General features: G+C 38.7%; 1 protein-coding gene across 1 annotated transcript; it reads right to left on the reverse strand.

Moving 5' to 3' along the window:
* Nucleotides 1-396: 396 nt before the first annotated feature.
* Nucleotides 397-16,608, reverse strand: LOC132583139 (vomeronasal type-2 receptor 26-like). Its single transcript, XM_060254811.1, has 4 exons — nucleotides 16,351-16,608; nucleotides 5,392-5,619; nucleotides 3,793-3,919; nucleotides 397-1,301 (listed from the first exon to the last, which is right to left on the reverse strand). Exons 1-4 carry the CDS (start codon nucleotides 16,606-16,608, stop codon nucleotides 397-399), a joined length of 1,518 nt encoding a protein of 505 aa, XP_060110794.1.
* Nucleotides 16,609-17,313: the final 705 nt, after the last annotated feature.

Here is a 17,313-nt window from a genome sequence, read left to right on the forward strand (position 1 = left end):
TTCAACCCAACAACAGCTCCAATCATTATTCTAAAACTGATGAGCAAGTTTGAGGCTTCTAGCTTTAAATCAAGGTTTCCAAAGGAGGTTAGGATACAGTTTGTGGAGATTACATGAGCCTTTATGTTTGCTACGGCATCTCCTATAGCCACTTGGAAGCTATTGGCCAATTTTTTATGTCGTTGTCTTTCTCCGGATAAGTTAGGAATTTCATGGGCCAGGGTATTCTAAATTCCTTTATGTCGGGAAGTTCAACTTCTAAAGCTATCCTGAAGCTGGCTACCAATTTTGAAATTCCAAGATATATATTTTGATAAGTTATGAATGCTAAAGAGGGACAGATGATTAGACCAAAAACAGAACAATTTATGACAGACTACACCATAGTAATTTACATTATTGCCTATTTCTTCTTATCATATATTCCCTTTTGTTCAGCTCAGGCTGCAGAAGAATAATATAACACTTGGGGGCAAAGATGCAACCCAGAAAGCCAGCGCTGGAGGCTAAGATGGAGAAGATCTCCAGGGCCATCATGGATTTTCCCTTGGTGCTCAGGTAAGTGGGAACAAAAGAGATCCAAACGCTGCAAAAGACCAAGAGACTGAAAGTGATGAATTTGGCTTCATTAAAACTGTCAGGAAGATTCCTAGCCAAGAAAGCCACCACAAAGCTAACAATGGCCAGAAAGCCCATGTAGCCCAAGACACAGTAAAATAGGGTGACAGACCCCACATTGCATTCCAGTACAACTGCTTCAGTCTCTGAGTGCATGTCAACATCCGGAAATGGGGAAGAAGTGGCCAGCCACACAAAACAAAGGACTGCTTGGAAAAAGGAACAGGAAATCACAATTGAATTGCCCACTCCTTTCCCCACCCACTTCCTCAGGTTGCTTCCTGGTTGGACACTTAGGAAAGCCAGAACCACCATGACAGTTTTTGCCAGCACACAAGAAATGGCAACTGAAAAGACCATGCCAAAAATGACTTGTTGGAGGAGACAGGACACCAGTTGTGGTTGACCAATGAAGAGCAGAGCACAAAGAAAGCAAAGGAGGAGGCAGATCAGGAGGCAATAGGTGAGGTTCCTGTTGTTGGCTTTGACAACGGGGGTGCTGTGGTACTTTATAAAGATTCCTAGCACAAAAAGAGTGATGGAAGAAAAGGAAATGATAAAAGTCACTAAAGTGATCCCCAGTGGCTCTTCATAAGACAAAAAAAAGACGGCTTTGGGAATGCACTGGTTTCGTCCCATGTTTGGATAATGATCTTGTTGGCACTGGATACACTCATCCAAGTCTGTAAAACAGAGAGAGGGGATTAAGAGAAGGAGGGACAGCTTCAGTGTTGTCCACATCCCATATCTGTTCCCATATCTCATTCTTCAAGAGGATACTTTGGTGAGTATCACAGCATTTGTATTTCACTCCACAACCAATCCTTATATGTAGGACCTATGGGAGCTAGTTTGAACAAGCTGGACATGTGCAATAAGATTTCTTTGTTTTACTCCCCTATCAAAATACTTCACTACTGTTGCAGAGATTTTATTCAATTGTGGGATTTTCTTTCTTCAAAAAGAAAGATTTCTTTAAATCTCTCAGAATTTCAAAAAATGCATCTAAATAAAGAGGTGGTTTACTGTGAAAGAACAACTGGCCAAAGGATGTGCTGTTTAGCTAGGAGAAACGTTGACTGAGGGGTGATATGATAGATGTTTACAAGATTATGCATGGGGCAGAGAAGGTAGAGAAAGCAGTACTTTTCTCCCTTTCTCACAATATGAGAACTCATGGACATTCAATGAGATTGCTGAGCAGTCAGATTAGAACAGATAAAAGGAAGTACTTCTTCACAGATTAATAAATGGAATTCACTCCCACAGAAGGTGGTGGCAGCTGCAAGCATAGAAAGCTTCAAGAGGGGATTGGCTAAACATATGGGGCAGAGATCCATCAGTGGCTATTAGCCACAGTGTATGGTTAGGAATCTCTGTCTGGGGCAGTGATGCTCTGTATTCTTGGTGCTTGGGGGGCACAATGGGAGGGCTTCTAGTGTCCTGGCCCTACTGATGGACTTCCTGATGGCACTTGGGGGTTTTTGGCCACTTGTGTGACACAGAGTAAGAACATAAGTGAAGTCATGTTGGATCAGGCCAATGGCCCATCCAGTCCAATACTGTCACACAGTGGCCAACCCCTCCCCCCCCCAAGTGCCATAAGGAGGTTCACAAGTGAGGCTAGAAGCCCTTCTACTTTGCCCCACCCCATAAGCACCAAAAATACAGAGCATCACTGCCCCAGACAGTTCCAATAATATGCTGTGGCTAATAGCCACTGATGGACCTCTGCTCCATATTTTTATCCAAACCCCTCTTAAAGCTGGCTATGCTTGTAGCCACCACCACCTCCCGTGGCAGTGAATTCCACATGTTAATCACCCTTTGGGTGAAGAAGTACCTCCTTTTATCCGTTCTAACCCGACTGCTCAGCAATTTCATTGAATGCCCACGAGTTCTTGTATTGTGAGAAAGGGGCAAAAGTACTTCTTTTTCTACTTTCTCCATCTCATGCATAATCTTGTAAACCTCTATCATGTCACCCCACGGTCGATGTTTCTCCGAGCTAAAGAGCCCCAAGCATTTTAATCTTTCTTCATAGGGAAAGTGTTCCAAACCTTTAATCATTCTAGTTGCCCTTTTCTGGACTTTTTCCAATGCTATAATATCCTTTTTGAGGTGCGGTGACCAGAATTGTACACAGTATTCCAAATGTTGGACTGGATGGGCCATTGGCTTGATCCAACATGACTTCTCTTATGTTCGAGTATAGCAGGGGAGTACTGGTCTACCAGTGCTCTACCACATCAAGCCTGCAGTATACACATTTCAATCAATAATGCCAATATTAACTATCCTTACTTATGGTAAACAACAACACATAAGCTTGCTTAATCTATCTTCTAAGATCCTTGAATGAGCGCTTTGGTCATTTTGCATGGTAAAAGACTTCCTTTTCTCTCTTCTCTCTCTTTAAAGTTTCCATTTATATGCGAGGGGCATTGATGCAACCAACAGAACAGAGGAAGAATCAAGTAAAGATTTAGTTAAAGCAATATTTTGAAAAAAATTATGGGACACTACAAAACAAAGATTTATTTTTGTGCTCAGTCACCAGCAGTTTATACCCCATCAGTGTATACTGCCAATTAGGATTTGTCACCCCAAGCATAGGAAATAAGATAACTGTGTTAATTAATTTTTATAGCTTTTAATTAATTTATATATCTCAATTATAATATGGCATTCCCTCTAATGGGCACCCAAAGCAACCTACATTAATTTCATCTTTTCTGTTTTATTCCCAGGTAAAATAGTCCTGGTCTGGAATGTGTGACTGGCCCATGGTCACCCAACAAGGTCATAGAATCATAGAGTTGTAAGGGACCTCCAGGGTCATCTAGTCCAACCTCCTGCACAATGCAGGAAATTCACAAATACTGCCGCCCCCCTAAATCAACAGGATCTGCATTGCTGTCAGATGGCCATCCAGCCTCTGTTTAAAAACCTCCAAAGAAGGAGAGCCTACCACCTCCCAAGGAAGCCTGTTCAACTGAGGAACCATTCTGTCAGGAATTTCTTCCTAATATTGAGCCAGTGTCATAAGAGAGTGGGGATTTGAACTTGGATATTCCATATCCTATTTCAAAACTTGAAGCACCATACCAATGATATCCCTTCTATGCTTGGAAAGGTGTAACTTTGCTCAGGATTGGACAACAAATCTCTTACCCTTCTGACTAGAAATCTTCCCTTCTGGACATGGTGTGCAGTCATAGCAGCAAAATGGCTCCCCCTCTATAATTTGCTTTCTAGAACCTGGATGGCAACTTTCACTGCAGTCAGAAAGGGGCTGTGTCTAATGTACAAGTGAGACAGAAAAAATTTACCATCAGTATTGGAACTACAATAACATTATGTTTGTTCCTCCAAATTATTAATGGTCAATACCCCAGGAATTCAGAGCAAGAGGGTTCAGTTATCAGAGACTGTTCAATAAAACATTGATTCTACTGTAAGCTATGAGCCTTGAGTCTGTGTTAGTACTTATTGAAATTGGGTTCCAGTTTGACAGCCTGATAACTGAAGATCAGTATTGAAACATCTTGATATCTAGAGGGGATATTTTATGAAGACTGTAAGGACTTCCTGGTCCTTCCTATTTGAAAGGAATTCAGAACTTGCCATGGACTGCATTATGAACTTTAGTCACTGAAGGAAAGAATTGTTGAAGACTACTAATCCCCCGTATTGGTAACTGTGAGAGCAAATGATTTGTCATACACTGAAAACTGGAAAAAGAATTGGAAAAGATTTTTTTGAGGGATTGTATACACTGGTATATATAATATTATAATAAGATTGAAGCAATCGCATTATTTTTCAGCAGTACTGTTTGTAGTAATGTATGAGTGAGGCAGGGAAAAATGTACCATCGGTATTGGATCTACAATATCATTGGTTGTTCCTCCAAATTATTAATGAACAATACCCCAAAACATTTAGTTTTCCACTGAAGCATGTGTGTGTGCTTCATTCACCACCAAATCCCTTATGTTCCATTACTTTTGCTGTGCTGTTACACATGATGGAAATGATGAAGGATTACATCCTGCCATCTTTGATCTGTTCCCAATTTGGGTAGGCAGGATTTCCAGCTCTGGATAATTTCTGGAGAATTGAAGGGGTGGTGCCTATGGAAGATGAAGTGAGGGAGAGAACTTGGACTGCATGACACTATAGATTTGTCCTTGGAAACTACCATTTCCTCCAGGGGAACTGATCCCTGTCATCTGGAGATTGGTTGTAATCTCAGTAAAACTCAAAGTCCTGTATCGATGGTGATTACCCCTATTTAAAGTGTTGGTATCTCTGACTGTCCTTCTGTTGTTGTTTTTTTAAAGTGCATATGGAAGAATGTTTTGTTAGAGAGACATCTCAATCATTCTTTTGTTCCAATCAGAACTTGTTCAATTAAGATGACAAGTACTCTTGTTAAAACAAACAAACAAATAAAACCTTTGGATTGGCTGAAGCAAGCTTTTTTCTGTCACACCCAATTCTTACTACAGTTCCCTGCCGCAGGTCCCACAACCTCCCACATTTGCTTAACAAGGGGGGGGGGAAGACATTTAGAGAGGAGAAGTGGAAGAAAAGACATGTGGAAAACCCTTTCTTGTTCTCTTTATTAACCAGCAGCCATTATTCCTTTTTGTTATGTGGTATGAATTGATTGCTTGCACTGAACATCATTATTTTTTAAAAAGCAATTGAGGTACCAGAGTACGTGTTAGTCTAACATACTTTTTAGTGGCAGTTTTCCCAGATTACCTTGTTAAACCAACTGTTCCATGTGATCCTCTCTTCATTAATGGTAAGCATTCGGTCTGCTGGAGCTTCTGGATGAATCTCCCCAATTTTCACGTTGAAAAAAGATTGATTTGGGAAAGCAAGCCGGTTGATAATATCATACCTTGTTGCAACTTCTCCACTGGCATCAAATGAAATTTTCTCCCCAGCACTGTTATTAAATGAGACACTTTTCAGAAAGTGGTGAAGCTAGATTGAAAGGGAAACACAAATGAAAATCAACTGTTCATTAGAAAGCACTGTGCACATTAGGAATTTGTCATACAGGGTTTTTTTTTAAAGACCATTTTTAAAAAGATCATCTGTGCCTGACATTTTTATGATTTTTCATTTTATTTTTAGATACATGATTTTATTATAGTTTTTTTAGATACCTTCTTCTTCTTCTTGTCTTGCTTTCAAGGGAAAACGCCTTTCCTAGCTGTAGTTTTTTTTTGTTGGCACCACACTAGGAGAAAATTTGCAGGAATTCTATGTTCAACTTTGAGTTCTTTCCCAAGAGCAAAGATTTTTGAACCAGAGGGGATCTCAAGAAGTAGCTGAGAGGCAGGGCGTTATTGATCACACATATTCAATATCATGAGAAAATTATGTCAAATAATAATTTTAGAGAAATGCCTTACATCTCAAATGTACATCAAAGTTGACAATAATAGGGTCTGTACAAGCTTAGAGGCTATAAAACATCTTTTATGAGTGAATAGGTAAATAACAGGATAACTGGATGGGTATGACCGAAAGAGGACTGAAAGAGCACCGAAAGAGCTGATCTTCCTCTGGGGACAGGCAAAGAAAGATGACCACAAGGAGTGACCATGGCCAGTACAAAAAGTTATGAAACCTCTGGACAATGAAGACAAAGCTGCTTACCACTCTGAACTCTTTTAGCCGGCTTTCCTCTTTGCTAGAAGCTATCTCACACTAGAACTACAATCTCAATGGCAGCCATGATTATGTGGTAGTGAACAAAGGGGAGAAACCCTACAGTGGGAAAATAAGATCCAGATCATTTCTTAAATTTGCAACTCCAAGGGCGTTTTCGCACTGACCTTAATCGGTAGCGACGCCCCTCTTCAGCGCGCAGGATCTGCCCGGATTTCGCACCAATTGCCGCGGAGCACCCAGAAGAGCCGGAAAGTCCCGCGGCTTTTGCGGCGCAAATGGAAACTGCCAAAACCCAGTTCCGGCTGAAGAGGGGCATCACTGCCGATTAAGGTCAGTGTGAAAACGCCCCAAGAGTTGCGGAGGGCAGGGAGCTGTTGCCATTGGTGATGAAGGATAGAAGTGTTTTTTTTTAATTCCAGAATAATTTTATTGATGATTGAAGACATACAATATAAGTATTAAGAATAGATAGTACATGAAGAATTGAAACATCAGTTTAATGTTCTAACCAGATGACTAAATTAAAGAGATACTAGGTGCTATAAAATATCTGACAATAAATAAATAGTCTAAGGATATAATTAGAATTCTTGGCATTGGTTATATAGTCAGAATGAATGATACAACCTTGCACCTTCCCAAGCCTAGAAGAGAGAACAAAGAAAGGGCAGAGGACATTGGAGAAGACTAATGAAAATAAGATTAGAATGAGAGGAATTGTTGGTAAGTCATGTTGTGTGGCAATATATCATCAGCTGTGTATTCAAAGAAGTTATACAATTTTACAGAAAAAGAAGTAGTTATTGGATATATTTCAGATGAAGAAGGTTGGGAGTTATGTGTTATTACTTCAGTCATGAAAAGGTTAAGATGAAGTTACTGTATGTTAATCTTAGCTAGTTAGCTGAGGATCAATTAGATGTTGAGTAGAGTAGAGTCCACAGTGCAAACCAGCCAAGAATATGAAAAAAGTCTCTTTTACTTATATGGCAAGGACTGTCAATCAACAAGAAGGCCAACAAGAGACCCTACAATCAAAAGGGAGGCAGGTGTGGCAGTGGTAACAGCTTCTTTAACTAGGGGTGGTGTTTCCATGTGAGTACAGAAACTAACACGAAGGAACACACCAGAACCTCCTAAAAACACTGCACCCTAGAACGCCAGGCTTGCCAAGGCAAAACAGAGAAAGCGACCTAAATAGAGAAACTGGTTCACTGAACCAACACTATTGCCAAATGATTCTGAGTCCCCCCATCCCATTCTATCTCTTCCTGATTCTTTGAATTATTCTAAAGTCAAATAGCAAGCCTTTATTGGCATAAAACAGATTTAGCAGAAAAATAGCAATATAAATAATATAAAATCCTAGATTATAAAGTAACATAGGGAGCTAAAATACATAAAATAAGTAAAATATATATGAGTCGAGTTTAGCCAAATTAAATAATTAAAACAAATAAAATGTGGTCATTCCAGAACCATTCTCTGTCGTATTTCCATGGCCTGTTGGAGAAATCTAGCCACCATTAAAGTTGCCTCAGTGCAAGTGTCATTTAAAAGTTTGTGGACTTTGCCTGAATCAGCACAGCCCAACATATCTGCTAAGATATCTTTCAAGTATATACAACGAATATCATCATAAAGAGGACAGTTCAGTAGTACATGGTAAATAGTTTCAATACACTTGGAATTACATAGACAGTGTCTATTAGAGTACTCAATCCTGTTAAATCTACCAAATAGGATAGCAGATGGTAATGCATTACATCTCATTAACGAGAACGCATGCCGTTGCTGTGGAGCTTGCAGAGAGGAGAAATATGACGCTAATTTCCCTACTGAGAGAGGAAGTTCAAAATTCAATGGGGAGCAGGACTTGTTGGCCAGGCTATGTAACGTTTGCATTTCAATATCTAGAATTTTGAACTTAAGTTTCAAAAAAGCTTCTTTTTTTTAATTCTAAAGTCCAAAGCTCCTTTACCTGATGGCTTAGAATACTGTCCAAAGCTCAGGCTTTGACAACAGAGCAAGCATCCAGCCCTTCTTCAATAGTTTGAATGGATTATGTTTGATAATGTCCTTCCCAGTTCCCTTCCTGCCCTGCTATGGAATTTATGGTATGTTCTTTGTGATGGGAAGGCTGAATTTGGAGGCTGGCCCTTTAAGGGCATCCGTGTAGAAGGGAAAGGGGATTTAAGCTTGCAGGTGGAGGCATAAAGGGATGGCTGTGGGTGAGAGAGGACAAAAGGTGAATGAGCTGTACAGGAAAGAGACACAAATAAAGAAAGCACTTGCAGCAGAAACTGGCTCCCAACTGCGTTTCCGTGTCACATTCTTTCTCACAGGTAATCACTTTACGTTTGCAGTAATTATGCTAGCTGTTTGTCTAGATCTAAATTTCCTTCCTTTATGCCAGGCTATTGAGATAACTATTAACTTTCCACTGATACTCAGCTATCCCCATATAACCCATATCCTACACCCATTGGCAACATCCTTCCTTTTGCCTAGCACCTGGGAAAACTCAAACATTACTTTTGCTAAGACCTCCTAAACCCATCTTGTCATTGTCATGTAAGCTCACTCAGGTTAACATACCTCCAGGATACATTTTGAGGTACAAATACACCCAGTCTTGTCCATGCACAGTGTGTCTTGTTGGGCATCCAGAAAGCAGCACCCCTGGTGCATATCAGGTTTTTGTACATGGTTAGCGCTGATCATTCTCCATATACCGCCTTCACCCAACCATTAGGTTCATCCACTCTCTCTGAGACTGGTAACGTGTCACCTATACTTCCCTTCCCCTTCTGTCTCACCCGTTAGCTACTCTAATTCTGATGTCTTGTGTGTATATGAACAATCTGTGTTTATAATTAGATTCTATTTTTTTCCTATAATAAAATCTACTTTATTCCATAATTGGCCTGCTTATTGTCTCAAATAAAAGGTCTATCAGGAAAAGAATATCCGTAAACATTGAGAACAGATCCTGTTCCCACCTCTTGCTAAAAGCTCTTCCTTTGCTACTAATCCCCTCACTTAAAGATCAAAGGCAATATTTAATAATTCTGTCAGGGGTAACACAGGAGCTTGGCCAGAGAAGACAGAGACTATTGTGAGACAATCACAAACAAGCAATCAAACCATAGAAGTTTTCCTTTTGTGCAAATGTGCAATTTATGAGTGAGCTCTTCAGCTAGAAAGAAATGTCTGAAACTTTTCACCTGTTGTCAAGCACACCTCATTCAGGACACTTCCAAGTATATCAGCATCAAGATCATTCAATTAAATCTCTTTAAAGAACCTCTTGGATTAAGCCTTCTCAAGGAAGAGAGGATAACATTTAAATCATAACACAGAAGATTTCCATCTTGAAGTGGCATTTTGTACAGGCTGTTGTCCACAATGGATTGTGCTGGCAAATAAGAAGAGACAACGTAAAAGTTAGGATTGATTTGAATTTAACTGTTGTGAATGGTTCTTGAAAGAGATTTATTTGAAATTTCCTAGTGTGGGCAATTCTTGAAATAGACTGACTGAAATGGAAGGACAACAGGCTGGCTGTAGGATCATGATAAAATGAATTACTACTGGGGTGAGTTCACACCATGCTAAATAATGTGTTTTGCAACTGGAGTTTTACTCCATTAGAATGCTGTAAGAACAGCAAAATCCAGTTGCAGGACACAGCAAATATCCAGTCACAGAACACACCTCTGGATAATCTTTTTTGCAATGGGTTGAAATACAACAAAAAAAGGACAACATTTCTATAGACCAGGGATGTCAAACATACAGTCTGGGTGGCAGATCAGGTCCCTGGAGGACTCCTATCAGGCCCATGAGCAACTCACTGTTGCCTGCTTCCTTCTCCCTCTCTTGCTTCTTTCTGCATCACAGCTTGCTTTGCCAGGTTTGTTCAATCAAGCTACAGAGCAAAGTCTCTATTTTCTCCATTGGCTGACCAACACATGAAGTAGCTTATGTACAAAAGCTTGCAGTGGCCAGCCATTTCCTGTTTTCCTCTGCATCTTAGGCTCAAAGCATTGACCATGAGATTTCTGTAATGAATGTCAGTAAATCAAAAGTAGATTTGCAACTTACAGATACACACCTGAACAACACCTGAACAGCATACCCAGGTTTGCTATACCACAGTACCTCTAAATTTTGATGCAGTATTTCAGAACAAGAGTGGTCAGTTACCAGAGACTGTTCAATAAACAAAAAACAGAGGGAAGGACTGAATGGTCCGATAACGATGCATGAAATTGAAGAAGTCTGGAGCAATTTGAAGAAAAACAAAGCAGCAGGTCCAGACGGTATTCCAGCGGAATATTATATCACGTTCAAAGAGACCTTAATTAGTCATTTTAAAAATGTTCTTGAAGAAGTCTGGGCTAAAGCAGATATTCTGGATTCCTGGAAGCTGGCAAATATAACACTCATCCCGAAAACATCTCAAGGGTTAGTTGAGGTCAGGAATTACAAGCCAATCTCTTTACTTAATGTTGACTATAAAATCTACTCAGCTATTTTGGCCAATAGACTAAAAAAGGTATTAACCAAGCTAATACATACAGATCAAACTGGGTTTTTGCCAAAACGGCACATGAGTTCCAAACTTAAGAACAATATTAAATGTTTTAGAGCACTATGAAATTAGTGGGAAGAAACAATTGGCACTATTTTTTTTGGACGCGGAGAAGGCTTTCGATAATTTGAACTGGAATTTTATGTTTTGTCAGTTACAAACGATGAATTTCGGAGTTAATTTTATTCAGAACGTGAAAGCCATTTATAAAGACCAAAAAGCCAAAGTGATAGTGAACGGAGACTTATCAGATGAAATACAGTTAAGAAAAGGCACTAGACAGGGCTGCCCGTTGTCTCCGTTACTTTTTGTGTTATCTTTAGAAATTTTACTGGAGTCCATAAGAAATAACACCAAAATTAAAGGTCTAGAGGTTAGAGATCAAAAATACAAAGTGTTGGCATATACCGATGATGTAGTTCTAATTATACAAGATCCAATAGACTCAATCGAGGAAGTTGTAAAAGAGCTAAATGAATATGGGCAAGTCACTGGTCTAAAGGTAAATTATAAAAAATCCAAAGTCATAACTAAAAACATCTCTACTCAGGATGCACAGGTTATTGAAAAAAAATCAGGTTTTCAGAGGGAAACTAAGGTAAGATACCTGGGGATAGTGCTTAGTAATAAATGCAGTAACATTTATGAGCTCAATTATGAGCCGCTTTTAAAAGAACTCGAAGCCAAGCTAAAGAAATGGCGTAACTTGCAACTATCTTTCATGGGTAGAATTGCTCTGACTAAAATGTATATCCTACCTAAGGTATTATTTTTATTTCAAATGGTCAACATCGCAGCCAGAAAATTTTTTATTGTTAAGTTAGAGAAACTGATTAGATCCTTTATCTGGTTAGATAAGAAACCAGGAATTAAATGGAAAATTTTAATGGATTCGAAGGAAAACGGAGGTTTAGGTCTACCAGATTGGGAAAACTATCACTTGGCATGTGGTGTGGTCTGGCTGCGAGATTGGATAGGCCTTGAAAACAAAAGAATATTAACCTTGGAAGGTTTCGACCTCCAAAATGGGTGGCACCATAACCTATGGTATGCAGACAGAGCACAGAAATACTTTGTCAACCATTTGGTACGTAAGGGGATCTACAATGTTTGGCAGAAACTTAAAAAGAAAATATATAATAAAGTTCCGAGATGGTTATCACCTAGTGAGGCTGCAATTCAACCACAATTAAGGGATTATTCAATGTTAGTCAGATACCAGGACCTACTGGATGGAAAGGATAGAATATATGGGAAAGAAGAATTGGAGGCAAAAGGTATAAAGTTAGACTGGTGGACCATGACCCTAGTATTGGCCAAATTTAATAAGGATAAACTGATTGGGTTTACCAACACCAAATTTGATTTTGATAAAATTTTAGTAAATAAGGTGGATAAAGTTATTAAGAAAACTTATAATTATATAATGCAGATGAAATTGGAGGATGAAGTCGTTAAAGATGTGATGCTGAAGTGGTCCAAGAACTTGACGGAAAATGTTGATCTGGAAACATGGTCTCGCTTTTGGAAATTGAACGATAAAATCGTTAAGCTGTATAATTTTAGAGAAAACTTTTTAAAGTTATTTCATAGATGGCACATCACCACTGTTCAATTAAATAAGATTAAGGTGTCTACTCCCCCAAACTGTTGGAAATGTGGGACAAAGGTTGGTTCATTCTTCCACCTATGGTGGACTTGCAAATTGGCAAAGAAATTTTGGGTTAAAGTTTATGAGATGCTGAAAGCGATGCTAAATATAAACTGGCAGTTTAAACCCGCAATTATGTTATTGTCTTTAGTAAGGAAGGAGGTTCCACAGGAGGATGAATATCTGACAATATATGTGTTAACAGCAGCTAGAATTGTTTATGCCAAGCATTGGAAACAAAAAGAAACTCCTGAATTAGAGGAGGTGGTAGATAAAACACTGCAAGCCGCAGAGATGGATATTTTATCGAATATGTTAAAAGGGATTCCCAAAGTTGAAGCAATTAAAAAATGGGAAAAGTTTTATAGTTGGTTAAAAAAAAGGTGCAAGGTAAAAGACAATTAAAGGTAAAAAGAAATGTTAGTGTTACCATTTATAAAGAAAAAATGTCGTTAAGATGGATGTTCGATTACGGTTTGACACCACGTTCTACCCCATTTGGGTAATTCGGGGATAGATTATATTTTAGAGGATATTATTGTTTATGTGGAAGGCAAATCTATCTGTATGCGAAATGTTAGAGTTATACTGTTTTGTAAATTATTTTTGGTGTTGTAATAAACTTTTGATTTATTTTAAAAAAATAAACAAAATATTGCAAAAGTGCTAATGTTTTAAACTTGTTTTATTTAAATATTTTTATTTTATTTTTTTAAAAATCCTTTAATTGTATTTGTCTGTGTCCGTTATAAAATTTATAGCTCTGCTACCTGGCAATGTATTTTATAACATACATGGCCCAGCCCAAGAAGGTCTCATTTTTGTCTGATCCGGCCCTCATAACAAATGGCACCGTTGCTCTAGACAATAAGTCTTGCTACATGCAAACATTTATTACACATCGTGGTTAGAATGAAACACTATTTATATGTCTTTGTAAAGATTTCTTAGATTTGTATATGTATTTAAGTATGTTTATAGTAAATGGTGGAAGAAATGTTGAACAAAGCTGAAGCTTGGAGAATTGCAACCATCTAAGATGGATGGGAGAAGAAACAAAGTTATGAAGCTGAATTCAGAAATCCTTTCTGGAGAGGTACCATGCAGTACAGATTATATTTGCTTCTGTTGCCAGAGACATGGGTTTTTTCCTACTGAAGGTAGATACCTGCCATGAAGATTGACTGAAGACGTTATATTTTTTTCTCTTCAGCATTCTTCTGTGTCCATAAGGAGATGAATACAGGTCATGTAAAGCATGTGCTACAGCATAGACAGCATTATAGATAGTGTAGCTAGTACCAGTCATACTCATTTCAAAAACATCACCTGGGAGGCTCTCCATTTTCTCATCCCCAGTGCAGTTTTTCTTAAAATCCTTCTGCCTCAGTGAATCGGAGAACTCACAGAGGAATGCCTGTTCCCAGAATTCTCTGATGAAGCCATCTCCTTTAGTCTTAAGAGGTTTTCTGCTCTGAAGAAACGGATGGAATCCTGGTGGTTCATTTGTGTGAACTGTGAAGGATACTGCACCATGAAAGACTGTGTTGTCCCAATCTCTTTGAAAATAATAAGATGTAAAATCCATCTGAATGGTCATAATATAAACTTTCCCTTTAGGCATTGCTGTTGTAGATCCTTGCGCTGAACCTCTTATTGTCCATCTCAGAAATGTGATAGAACCAGTGTCTCCAAAAAGAACAACTGTATTAGCTTTACTCTCCATTAGAATGTCATAATTTTCCAATACATTTTGCATTATGTCAAAATAATCAGCTATGCTAGAGACGTGGCAGATTTTTTCTATGAAGGCCGTGCAGATGCCATGCTGAGAAAATAGAGGAATCAGAGCTTGCTGAAATCTTTCTCCACGTTCATCATCAACAACAACGAGCCAAATCCATTTCCACCTGAAATGCAGCATTAACTGCAGGATTCCCTTGTACTGCTGGGCTTCATTTGGGACCATCTGATAAATGGAAATTCCTGAGAACGTTTCATTTATTAATGATGTAGAACCATAGGCAAGCTAAAGGAAGTCAACATTGGGGAGGAGATGTAAAGAATGAGAGTGAAAAGTTTTCAGTTAAGTGCATACTTTCCAGTTGAGTTAAAAAAACCCACAACAAACCTATGCTTCCCTTTTTTGGTCATTCATGGAGAAGATAAGAAAAAAGATTTAATTTGCTGGAAATGTGACAGTCATGAAGAAGAACTAGATGGATACATCTGATGACATGAGATCAATTACTCATGAAAGCATATGTCATAATAAAGGTTATTAGTCAGTAACTGAAAACTAAAACAGGAGTCTAGTGTGGCAGCTTAAAAACGGTCACAGCTTCACATCTGGATCAAGTCAAGGAATCTTTTTGGAATGGGAAGAGCTTGGTTCTGCTTCAACCCACAGGTGTGTGTTTAGCAACAGTGAGTCTTTCTTTAATCATTTTTTGGATATTTCACCCTATTCGTCTATTCAGTTTGTCAGTTCTATGTTCAGGGCAATATTTTGTATGGAAGACCATTTAGTCACATAAACATACAAAAGCGAATAAATCGAATAAAATGAAAATGTGACGCGCCAATTAGCTCTTTCAGACAGAGAATTACTGGCATTTGTCATCATCCTTTCTTAAATCAGACATTGATATTGAATCTAAAATAATCCCATTGCAGAGTAATAGTTGTTGCATGGGTAATTATGTAGAAATGTGTGCCTTTTACCAGCATGTTACCGCATGTATCCATTCCTATGAAGCTACATCTGACCAGAGTCAGATAGGTTGGGCAACTTCTGTACTGGACTATTGCAACGTGTCACGGGTCCTGACCTGGATGGCCCAAGCTAGACCAATCTCATCAGATCTCAGAAGCTAAGCAGAGTTAGCCTTGGCTCATATTTGGAAGGGCAACTTCCACAGAATACTGGGATCATGATGCAGAGGCAGGCAATGGCAAACTATCTCTGAAATATATGTAGCCTTAAAAACAAATCTAGCTCACCATCCACTGATGCATAATTTTAAAAGACCAAGAAAATAGGTTGCCAGACACTGATAGGATCTCCTGGCTATACTGCACACAATATATCATCATCATCATCAACAACAACAACAACATGTCATACATGGGGCTGAATTTGTTTAGGATGTTAATAGGAACTATCTACAGTGAACAAGAGCTAGACTGAGTCCAGTAGTACCTTAAAGATTAATAAGATTTTCAGTTTATACACTTACAAATGTAAAATCTCCTTTCTTCAGACAAAAGAACAGATTCAGCTGCCTTGCATTAGCTATAAGATCTGCCAGTTGGTTTACAGTCTACATTTAATCATGTTAAGCCCCAAACAATTTGGATGCAGGTTAACCTGTTCCTCAAGGATGTATTTCTTCAGGGCACTCTGTAATGTCCATACATCTGGTTGGCTATCACTGTCTGTCATGGATTTTGGAACTCCCTTCCCAATATTTTCATCGTATGTAATATTCCGTTACTATATTTCTACGTTGTTATGAAACGCCTTTTTATGGAAAGGCAGCACATAAATACAAAAGAATAACAAAAATATAAAACATGGACACACTGAAGAATGTTTTGAATTTTGGCATCACTATATTCTCATGACGTAGATAAATATTTTTAAAAGCTATACATCATGAAGTTATGGATTATTTAAAAGACAAATGTTTTTCTTCACTTGGCCATGAATAGATAAAATACATTGTTGTATTACACTGTCAACACTTTCATTAGAGTCTTTTCACATTCTGAATACCGGGTGTACCTGTGGAATGTTGTAGATGGATAACACAGTTGCTATGTAGAGAGAAGTTTTTGCTTCAGCTCCTCCAACGACTGCTATCAGATTGTTCTGGAAGTCACACTTGTAGTTGGGAATAAATCTGTTCTTTGTAGAGAGAAGTTTTATTGTAGCGTGATAGGTCTCTTGTTCATGCATGTAATTGTCACGGATGTGGAAGCCCAAGGTGACATTGGGCAAGAGCTGGGGGTTTTCATTGATTTCCTTCACCGCAAATGCCATGGCCAAGACATGTTGGTAATGACTAGTCCGTACACTGAACAGGAAACATGAAGTAACTGAACAACATTCTTGCAATATCATTGTGCTTCAGGCTTAATTACTAATGTCTGACTTGAAATATTAATAACGGTATCAGTACACTGACTTTCTTTGAGCCATAGTCAGATTCCAGCCCATTTAAATTGTACCCCTCTCTAATTCCAGATACTCATTCTCTGTATTTTATATTTTAATATCCCACTAGTGAGTCAGTGCTGTGATGTTATTATGCTTTAATGCCCGCTGAAACAGGAAAAAATGTTTAAAATGTGTGGTTTTACAATCACCACCCTTGAGGTGCTAATTGGAAATTCCAAGGATTTCTATTCAATTCCATGAGCAATCCAGGATTGTGTGGTTGTGTTCAATCTAGATGCAACCACTCAGGGGTGGAATTCTGGCAGGAGCTCCTTTGCATAATAAGTCACACACCCCTGATGTAGCCAACGCTCCAAGAGCTTTCAAGGCTCTTTTTTGTAAGCTCTTAGAGGATTGGCTACATCAGGGGGTGTGGTCTAATATGCAAAGGAGCTCCTGCTAGAACTCCACCCCTGGAACCACTGTGCCCAACCTACTAAGATTCCATGAGCTTCTCTTATACTAAGCAATAAGTTTGTGATTACAAGACACCATGTTCCATAGCTGAAGACTACGCAGTTAGTGCTT

The sequence above is a fragment of the Heteronotia binoei genome, chromosome 15 (genome assembly GCF_032191835.1).
Source record: "Heteronotia binoei isolate CCM8104 ecotype False Entrance Well chromosome 15, APGP_CSIRO_Hbin_v1, whole genome shotgun sequence".
Taxonomy (NCBI): Eukaryota; Metazoa; Chordata; class Lepidosauria; order Squamata; family Gekkonidae; genus Heteronotia; species Heteronotia binoei.

What these genes read in the sequence shown, in the direction of transcription:
- LOC132583139 (XM_060254811.1), bottom strand. Translation starts at nt 16,608, where the DNA reads ATGGCATTTGCGGTGAAGGAAATCAATGAAAACCCCCAGCTCTTGCCC. An exon ending in CCATCTACAACATTCCACAG is followed by an intron (nt 5,620 to 16,350) that starts GTACACCCGGTA and finishes CTTTCAATCTAG; the next exon opens with CTTCACCACTTTCTGAAAAG. An exon ending in GGAACAGTTGGTTTAACAAG is followed by an intron (nt 3,920 to 5,391) that starts GTAATCTGGGAA and finishes CTTGTACATTAG; the next exon opens with ACACAGCCCCTTTCTGACTG.